At 44.6% G+C, this 10,584-nt stretch overlaps 1 protein-coding gene across 3 annotated transcripts in view; it reads right to left on the bottom strand.

Annotated features, from left to right (window-relative positions):
* The window catches only part of FBXW4 (F-box and WD repeat domain containing 4), a 109,604-nt gene that overhangs the window by 45,518 nt on the left and 53,502 nt on the right, over positions 1–10,584 (bottom strand). The window contains exon 5 of one of the 3 annotated variants that reach the window (XM_023511669.1): positions 9,749–9,873. The exons of the other annotated variants lie outside the window; for them this stretch is intronic. Within the exon in view, the coding sequence (XP_023367437.1) occupies positions 9,749–9,873 (125 nt within the window). The remainder of the gene's footprint in view (positions 1–9,748; positions 9,874–10,584) is intronic. 3 annotated transcript variants of the gene reach the window in all.

Raw genomic sequence — 10,584 nt, 5'->3', positions numbered from 1 at the left:
AGACTCGCTTGAGCCCAGGAGTTGGAGGTTGCTGTGAGCTGTAATGCCACGGCACTCTGCCCAGGGGGACAGCTTGAGGCACTGTCTCAAAAAAACAAAAAAAAAAAAGAAAGTGATTAGGCCTCCATTAGGGAAGAAGTCTACCAACCATGAGAAGATATCCTGTGTATTTAAAGTTCCAGGTAACTCAGAGACATTGAACTAAGTACAGACTTGTAGTAAAAAGCAAAGGAAAGCTTGGGTAGGAAAAAGCAAAAATTCTGGCCTTTGGTTAAGTCACCAAAAGCACTGATTCAAAATGACAAATTTTATACTCTGCTCATGGGTACAAACTCTCCACGACAAAAGAATACCTTTTCTCAGCTTTTTCTTGAGAACACTAAGCACCAGATAATCTGATTAACTAGACAGAACTTAGACAAGTCATTTCTTTGAGCAGTCACCCTGGATCAGAGTTTTCTGGGAAACAGACTGTATCTTGGACATGAGCCCTAGGGTGGCAGCAGCAGCAGCAAGAAAAGGAGTCAGAATACATTGACAGGATCAGGCTGCCCCTTCATGGACAGATGTTAATATGCATCCAACCAGGCCCAGTTCAATACCCCCATCACTACCAGCACCCTTCCCTGGCCCATTCCTGTATATGCTGGGAAACAATAGATCTGTCAGACCATTGCACTGCATCTGCACTCCACCCTTTTGTCCTTTTAATGTAAAAGTTAAAATAGTCAAATACCAGGTCTTCCAAGAAGGCAGGTTTTCTGATCAACATAGCTCCTGTCATTCGACATTCCTCAATCTTTGTTTTAGAAGTGAGCTTTCAACTCCCAGCAGAGCTTTTCCCACCTCCTTTGTATTGTCAGGGAAGGAGGCCTCCAAGCACCCTCCCACTGGCTCATCTCTCCCGCTCTTCTCCCTTGCTCCAAAATCTGCCTTTTGAATCCCTGGGTGTTCTGTGAACTTACCAAGAGCAACTACTACTTCTTCCTCCACCCTAAATACAATTATACTCTTTTTTTTTTTTTTTTTTTTTTTTTTTGAGACAGAGCCTCAAGCTATCCCCCTGGGTAGAGTGCAGTGGCATTACAGCTCACAGCAACCTCCAACTCCTGGGCTCAAGCGAGTCTCTTGCCTCTGCCTCCCAAGTAGCTGGGACCACAGGCGCCCGCCACAACGCCCGGCTATTTTTTGGTTGCAGCCGTCATTGTTGTTTGGCGGGTCCGGGCTGGGGATTCGAACCCGCCACCTTAGGTGTACATGGCTGGCGCCTTAGCCGGTTGAGCTATAGGCGCCGAGCCTACAATTATACTCTTAAAAGGGAAAAAGCAGCCCAGAGAATCCCCAAAGATGCCTGCTGTACTTCTCTCCTTGTAATGAAGCTTAATAATGAAATGTCTTGTACTCTAGTTAGTTAGAAATGCTTATTTTCTTCCATTGAACACCCCCTATAGAAATATCTAATTTGAAAAAAAAGAAAAGAAAAGAAATATCTAATTTGTTTACATGCTTTCATCTCTCTCCACCAAGTTTGCATTTAAAGGTTATGATGTGTTGGTGCCCTCACTGCCGAGCCCTGGCAGGACAGCCAAAGGGGAATAATACAGCTTTCTATCATCTTGGTGCCTCAGCCTCACTATTTCTGACACCCCCAACCCCCACTATCACATCCATACCCCCAAACTCTGTCTCTCTCTGGCTTTTAATAAGCTGTCCAAACAATGGAAGAGAAGGGAAGAGAGAAACAGCATTTTGAAAAATTAAGCAAAAATAACAGTAACATAAATAAAGAGAGGTGGGTATTGCTGGGAGTGCCTATTTCTCCATGAAAGAAATGTTCTCTGAAACAGAGTGACCTAAAGCAGGAGCTGCTTCTTACTGGTGGGCCCTTTTGGGACTTAGGCCCCTCAAAGGCCTTGAAGCCCCAACTTCTTTCCCCTCATCTCTTCATGTCCTAGGTCTGGCATGTAACTGGCATCAATTCCTGAGACAGTCTGAAGGTACCAACAGCAGCACAGAGGTGCTCCTATGCTTGGTGAACTTGGCGGGATGCCTCCCTAGGGCCACTTCATCTCAGTGGCCAGCCCATACATCTGCCTTCTGATCCATATGGAGAGTGAGGACATAGCACTTTTCTAAAACCTGGCTCCTCAGATGAAGGCCCCAGGACCACAAGAGATGTCAACTATGGCCAGGCCATGGTTGGGGGATAAAGACCTTCATCTACTCAATCCCTGACTCCAAGGTACTTGGAGGTTTCACTTTCCCAAGAAGTAGAGTGAGCTACACCCAGGCTGAGGCTCCCCAGAGTCTCCTTCTCAAGCTGTGCATATACATGTTCTCTCCCAATAAGACCTGGGGTTCAGACAGGGTACTGACTTGGTCCCCCAACTCTTGGCACGAAGCTACACTACAGCAAGGCAAATGGTAAAGACAGAAGACATCCTGCTCAGAGTCCCCAGTGGTTCTACCTGTAAGTATGCCAGGTTCCCCTCACTGGGGAAAATGCCTCCCATTCAACCCCTACTTTCTAGGGACTCTCCCCTCAACTGCCAGAGATGAGCACCCGTGACTTCCCAAAGCTCCCCCAGATGCTTCATCTCTTTTCTGTCTGGTGCTATTCTCTCCTAACTCCTCCATAGCAGGGTAGTCTCTGAAGCTGACTTCTGCTCTCCCAGCACCCCTCCTGCCTGCCCCTGCCTCTCAAAACCCCTGCAAACAAGGCCCTGCCCTGGCTCCCTGAGGCTCACAATCTGTGCTCCTGCCAGACTCAGCCACAAGGGGGATTTAACTCATTTCAAGCTGGCAGCTCTACAGGGTAGAACTAACCACCCCCCCTCAAGGGGTGGTAGGGTGCCAAGCAAGCGTGTGCTTGAGCATCCCAAGGTGCTCTTGTTTTCTGGGCACCCCACGGTGATCTGTAACAGACGCATAGATGGGGGAATCTTTTGCCAGCCAGAGTTGGCATCTCACCCTACCTCTCAAATCTGCCACTAGCCCCTAGGGCAGAAGACCCTCCAAGAAGAAAAGGCCCTGCAAAACAAAGACGTGAGGCCCCCCAGCCTGGCCTCCCAGACCAACACAGGTCAACATTAAAATCAACACTCCGTGAACACACAAAACTGACAGGGAAGAGGGGGAGCACACATCAGATACAAAGATCGGGCTCTCGGGAGACGCGGCCTGTTGGTCTCCCATGTTAGCTCCAAGTGACTAAGCGCAGGGTGGGAAATAACGCCACTGCAACAGCGAAAACTCCCGCCTGGGCCCTGAGTTCGGCAGCCTTTTCACAGGAAAGATGCCTCTGCCTAGAAAAAAATGCAAGCATTGTGTGGGGACCATTAACGCATGAGCCTCTGCACATTCCTTCGAGAAACAGGAGCACACCAGTCCCTGGGCCCCCAGCTCTGTCCCCCAGCGATTGTACAGGCCTGGAACACACTGCACATGCCACCTGGTCCTTCCCCCCAAGCCCCCAGCTCTGTGAGCGGTGGGAAGGGGCCCGCCAAACACCCTGGCTTCATTGTGCCCCAGAAAGAGGGGACTAATTACTCGCCTACACTCTGGAGCGCCCAGGGAGAAAACAGAGGCCAGTGGGGTGGAGAGGGTGGGAAATTGGGGAGGGGGTTTGAAGAAGGGAGAGAGAAAGCCACAGGATACATTTCAAAGTTTCTCTAGCAATTTGGGGGTGGAGAAAGAAAGCCTGGTCCTGATGTGAAATCATACAGAGGTCAGGGCTGGGTCTCCCACCCTTGTGAGAAAGTGGTGAATCAGGGACGGTTTATCAAACGATCATTTTTTTCTTTTGAAACTGGGAGGCAACAGCTTGGACAATTCTGCAGATGTGCTTGATGAGTTAGGGACAAAAATGGCCCTTCTCTGCCCCCCTCCTCCCCTCCCTCTATAAGGGCTCCCATCGGGGGTTGCTTCTCCCTCCACTGCCTCCTGGGCACTCCCCTCCCTTCTTCAGTGGTCAGCTGAGACCCCCACCCACTGCTTGCTTTTGTATTCTTGGCCTTTGGACATACTGACAGGAGCCTTTATGAGACCCCAATCAAGACCCCCATGTCACAGGTACCTAGTAGAGACACCAGACCTTTTCAAACAAGGGACAACAAGGAAAATCGGCTGGCCCATTGTCTCTCCTCTGTGCTAAGTGAGATGAAAGGCCCTGCAGCCCCCTCCCCACAACCCGCCTGCCAATCACCTCTAGTTATTAAGGTCACAATGTGTAAATTCTTTTGACCTGCACCTAATCAAAGATTCACCGGCCCTTTCAAATCCGAATGGGGAGGAGGGGAGAGATTCCCTCCCATAAACCCAGCAAACTCTCCCTCAATAAAATTTCTCTCTCTGATTCCTTCTTTGCTTCCCATCTCCACCCCCTCACTTCTCCTCACTCCGCCCTCCTCACCACTAGCTTCCAGCACAAATGACAAGCCTGTGGAATTACTACCCTCAAAATCCAAGGAAGACTTCAAAGTTTTTGTTTAATTCTCTTTAAAGAAAAAAGTTTTCAGACAGGCATAGTTGCCCCAAGCAAGCCCAGAACTTGGGCAGCCCCTATGGCCCTGATGTCAAATCTCTCCAAAGGGCAATGTAGTCATTGGTTTTTTATCATTCCAAATCAGGCTCTCTTGCTTTGCCCTGGATACCAGTAAACATGGAGGAAATAATTGGGACTCATGATATGCCCTCACTTTGTCACTTAGCATCTCTAGATCAATTGCTGAACCTCCAAATTCCATCTGAAAATTACCAATTCCAAAGTAGGTATCCCTCAAGGAAAATAAGTAACCCTAGGGTAGAACAACAGAAAACAGAGCAAGAGCCAGAGGAAAAAATGCAAATTTAATATAGTTTGAAAACAAAATGCACCGGTCCAAGCGTCAATATCAACTGTATATGCATTTTTACCTATTAATGGTACCTATCAATTAGAATAGGGAGGCGGCAAAGCAAGCAAGGCAATGACTAATTAACGTAAGTTGCCAAAAAAATACTCATTTGCCCACTATCTACTCCTGCTGAATGACCTACTCTTCTCTTGGCTCCTAGTTTTCCTCTTGTCTCCTATTTTCCTCTTGCCTCCTATTGTACCTTCTGCCTCTTTGTTTTTCCTTGTCCTATTGTCTTTGTTTCTCTGAGTTTTCCTTTGATGCCAATCTCTCACATTATTTCAACTGTTGTCTCCATGAAGGTGCCTTCCACATCTCAACCTCAAGTCTGAGCTCCAGGCCACCATTCCTGGCTGTCTCTGGCCATTGCCACCTGACTGTCCCATAAAATAGAACTCAGTTTTCTCAAACCCAGGGCTCCCTCTGTTTTATCAGGTACAGTTGGAAAACAATGTGCACATTCAAAACAACCATTTATTCTAGTATATAGGCAATGAGAGTGCTCCCGACTGTTGGGATTGTTAATAGGAAATTGGAGGAAAGCAATAGCCTTCTTCAAGGGAGCTTCAGGATAAGTATCATAAGCTCCTGGATGGTAGAAACAATTTCTTGTGCTTCATACTTCCCATGTGATCTTGGTCACAGCAGCATTTAGTACATTTATCTATAAAACATCCACTCAGAGATGTATATTGCAGAGAAAAAGGCTTCTGAGTTCATCCTGTCTTTAAAAAAAAATTCCAGTACTTTAACTTATTTCTTTCCCCCTAAAAGTACCAAGCATAAAACTAATATAAGGAAGGTCCTCTGGGAGTAATGGAAATATTCTAAAACTGAATTGTGATGATAGTTGCACACCCCCACAAATTTGCTAAAAATCAAGGAATTGCACACTTAAATTCTACATTTAAAATAAGCTATCTCGGCTCGGTGCTCATTGCTCAGTGGTTACAGCACCAGCCACATACACTAAAGCTGGCGGGTTCAAATCAAGCCCGGGCCAGCTAAACAACACTGACAACTACAACAACAACAAAAAAAAACCCAGGAGTTGTGGTAGGTGCCTATAGCCCCAGCTACTTGAGAGGCTGAGGTAAGAGAATCACTTAAGCCCAAGAGTTCGAGGTTGCTGTGAGCTGTGACACCATGGTACTCTACTGAGGGCAACATAGTGAGACTGTCTCAAAAAAATAATAAAATAAAATAAGTTAACTTGGCCTGGCACAGTGGCATATGCCTATAATCTTAGCACTTTAGAAGTCTGAGGCAGAAGAATCACTTGAAACTAGAAGTCCAGGACCAGTCTGGACAATAGCAAGAAATGTCTCTACAAAAGAAAAAAAATTAGCTGGGTGTGGTGGTGTTCATCTGTAGTGCCAGCTACTTGAGAGGTGGAAACAAGAGGATTGCTTGAGCCCAGGAGTTTTTAGTTGCAGTGATCTACGATGATGCCATTGAACTCTAGCCCAGACAACAAAGTGAGACCCTGTCTCAAAAAATATATCAAATAAAATAAATGAAATGGTGGCTCGGCACCTGTAGCTCAGTGGCTAGGGCACCAGCCTGGGAGGCTGCGGTGGGTGGTTTGCCCTGAGCTTAGAGGTTCGAGACCAGCCTGAGCCAGAGCCAGAGGGAGACCCCATCTCTACCAAAAACAAAAAAGCTGAGCATTGTGGCGGGCACCTGTAGTCCCAGTTACTTGGGAGGCTGAGGCAAGAGAATCGCTTAAACCCAAGAGTTGGAGGTTGCTGTGAGCTATGACGCCACAGCACTCTATTGAGGGCTACAAAGTGAGATTCCATCTCAATAAAATAAATAAATAAATAGATAAATATATAAACATTGACAACTGCAACCAAAAAATAGCCAGGTGTTGTGGCAGGTGCCTATAATCCCAGCTACTTGGGAGGCTGAGGCTAGAGAATCACTTAAGCCCAAGAGTTTGAGGTTGCTGTGAGTGATGACGCCATGGCACTCTATTCAGGGCCACATAGTAAGACTATGTCTCAAAAAATAAAAAAATAAAAAATAAAAAAGTAAATAAAATGGGTGAACTTTATGGTATGGAAGCTTTATAAAATAAAAAAAGTAAATGTAGGTACATGCAGCCTTAATTTTAATAATTATGTTAGGTGAAAAAAAGGTATTTTCTCCATAGTTGTCTAATACATAAAAAAGATTTTTAAATGTGGTTTATGTTTTTTCTAATTATAAAATAGGCTCATTATAAAAAATTTCATAACAGCTGAAGGGACCTGAGGAAAAAATTTAAATACAAAGAAGCAAGGCTTGGTGCTCTTAGCTCAGGGAGTAAGGTGCCAGCCACATACATTGAGGCTGGCGGGTTTGAGCCCAGCCCAGGCCTGCCAAACAGCAATGACAACTGCAGCAAAAAAAAAGTAACCTGGGGTTGTGGTAGGCATCTGTAGTCCTAGCCACTTGGGAGGATGAGGCAAGAGAATCACTTAAGCCCAAGAGTTTGAGGTTGCTGTGAGTTGTGATCCCCAGGTACTCTACCTCAAGCAACATAGTAAAACTCTGTCTCAAAAAAAAAAAAAAAATACAAAGAAGTAAAAAGAAAATAAATATCAAAAGAAATCACATAAAAGACAACCCTGAGCAGATATTTAAATAAACTATCTCACTATTTATGACCTTTTTTCATTCTGTATTTGTTATGACATCTTTCAGAGTTAATAAATATACATCTGTATCATCCTTTTGATGACTACATAGTATTCTACTAAGTGAATGTACTATAATATGTTTAATTAGAACCCTGTTAATGGATATTTATATGTTCTTAATGTAAGTCTTTGTGCACATATCTTGCATATTTATATGGTTACTACCTTAAGATAAATCCCTAGAAGTGGAATTTCTAGGTTTTGGTGGGCTGGGCATGGTGGTTCACACCTATAATCCCAACACTCTGGGAGGCCAAGGCAGTAGGATTGCCTGAGGCCAGGAGTTAAGAGACCACCATGATCAACACAGGGAGTCCCCCTTTCTACCAAAAAAATTTTAAACTTATCCAGGTACAGTGACACATGCCTGTAGTCCTAGCTACTTAGGAGACTGAGGCAGGGGATCACTTCTAGAAGTTCAAGGCTGCAGTAAGCTTATGATTATGCCCCTGCACTCCATCCTGGGCAACAGAGCAAAACCCCATCCCATTACAAAGAAAAAAATCCAAAAAGCCCAATGGTATTCTTGGTTTTATTCTGATACTCATAAACTACTGCAATTTTTAAACTCTAATGTTTCTTCTATTCTTGAACCAGACTTTATTAGCCTGCAAAAAAAGTCTGGCTGCAGACTTCTAACAAGTAGAAGAATCCTTAAAATAGCCTATACTTTTTCACTATTTTTTTTTTTTTTTGCAGTTTTTGGCCAGGGCTGGGTTTGACCCCCCACCTCTGGTATATGGGGCCGGCGCCCTACTCCTTTGAGTCACAGGTGCTGCCCTTTTCACTATTTTTAAAAAAAATTCTCAGCCACACCTCATGCTGGGTACTAACTAGTAAGAGTCAAACAGGCAGCAAAGGAGAATACTTCAAATGTATTAACACATGTGTCCCTCCTCCTTTGCTAAATGTTACAAATCTCACTCTCATATACAGTTGACTCTTCTCTTGGGTCATTTACTATAGGACCCCACCCTAATCATGCACTTAGTCTCCTCATTCAGGCTTGGCCAGGACAGCTGGTGCTGCAATTGCAATAGGGCAAAAGATAGCAAGAGAAACATCCTGTATCAGTGGATTCCTCAGGAGAAAGAGTGCATCACATCATCTGAGTTGGACCCTGACCTGAAGGCCAGGATGAAGTAAGTCTAGGGTAAGGAGCATGTGCTAAGCAATGGCTGATTAAACCTGGACAGCCTCTATTGAGAGTCTATACTCCTGAGAGTCCAGAGTTCTGACCAGGCACCACAGAACTGACCCTGGGTAAGATTCAAGCTAATTTCTTTTTCAAAATTCTTCAATCAGGCCAGATACAATGGCTCACACCTATAATCCCAACACTTTGGGAGGCTAAAGTAGAAAGATTGCTTGAGGAGTTCAAGACCAGCCTGGGAAACAGAGCAAGACTCTGTCTCTATTAAAAAAAAAAAAAATTAGCCAAGCAAGGTAATGCACACCTACAGTCCCAGCTATTCAGGAGGCTAAGCTAGAAGGATCCCTTAAATCTAGAAGTTTGAGGCTGCACTGAGCTATGATGATGTCACTACACACTAGCTAGCAATAGAGCAAGACCTATATCCAAAAAAAAAAAAAAAAAAAAAAAAATCAATCAATGAAGAAGGAAGGGGGTTGGCATTCATGGTAACTATAGGCAGAAAGTGGTACATTTCACTTTATCCTGCACAACTCAGCTTTTCCTTCATCCAATGCACATCATTTGAGCAATGAAGCTTCACACAAAGGAGATGAAGAAGCCCTCATTGCAAAGGGGTTTCTACTACTGAGGCATATTTATACTTAAAAAGCTCTCCTTCCACATACTGCCTTCTGGCTTCTATTTGTATCTTCCTGTCTAGCTAAGCAATTAAAAGAAGCCAGTTTGAAGTTTCTCACTTAATTACTTGCTATGCCAAGGTAATGAAAACTGTGGCCACCCCCTATCTATCCTCATGGCCAATATCACCAAAGTATCTAGAGGCAACATAGACATATAAGTGCTTCTAGCCTAGAGGAAGAAAGTCACACCTGTCTAGATGGGGCAGATGAAACACGAGAAATCAAGAGAGAAAAAAGGCCCAGGGGCCTTACACTCTGCTTCATCAAGCCTACCCACTGGTCTCAAGAGGATCTGAGCAAGTATAAAATGAAGAGCCTTGACTTTAATACCTTCTCAAAGCAGGCAAGCTCCTGACTTCAAGATGTATGTTCTTCAGCCCACAGTCCCCAGGACCAGTGTGTTCACATTTTCTAAAGCACGCTGACTTTAGATAGGGCTGCTGTTTTTCGGCCTCCTGTAAAAATCAAAATAATACACCATGACCCCATGGCCATTGTTCCAAAAGCTGGTTTATGGCTTTGCTGTAAGAAGGAGCAAAAGAGGAGACAGCAGGCCCAGAGACAAATCTGAACATGAGTATGTAGAGAAGATGAGGGGGAAGTCGCACAGTAAAACATGCTTAAAATTATTTTAATGTCTTAAAAGTTTTTCTCTCATTACTTGAAATTCTCTTCTGTAAGATTCTGGATGTTACCACATCTCAAATGGCACCCCACCTGCCCTCCCCCCCCAATGCTTTCTTATGCCCATTTATGTTTTCATTTTGCATCATGAACTATGCATTGCAAACTATAAAAAAGGAAAGCTTCTACAGAAAGCAATTTCCTGGGCCAGCAGCTCCTGGACTAATATTCCCTGTGCAGTTACCATAGCTTCTGCATGCATGTACTTACTTCCCTCCTCCCTCCAATCTCCCACCTATGTCAGCACCTCAGACAGGCCTGACCCAAGCCTCTCTGACAGGGTACCACAGACTATGTCACACATTGCACTCTATGAAGATGTGCTGGCCAGAGTACAAGCTTGGAAAAGAGGCAAGGTACCTGGGTAGTAATCAGTCTTATAGGATGCCCCAGAGACATAAGAGTTTTGTCTGCAACACACAGGTACATAACTCACATACCATAGAAAAAAAAAAATTGCTGCTTCCAAAAGCTCAGTACCT

The sequence above is a fragment of the Otolemur garnettii genome, unplaced genomic scaffold (assembly GCF_000181295.1).
Source record: "Otolemur garnettii isolate 467f Iridium unplaced genomic scaffold, OtoGar3 scaffold00021, whole genome shotgun sequence".
In the NCBI taxonomy this organism is placed as follows: domain Eukaryota; kingdom Metazoa; phylum Chordata; class Mammalia; order Primates; family Galagidae; genus Otolemur; species Otolemur garnettii.
The sequence above is the reverse complement of the archived record's forward strand: the minus strand, read 5'-3'. Positions and strand labels throughout refer to the sequence as shown.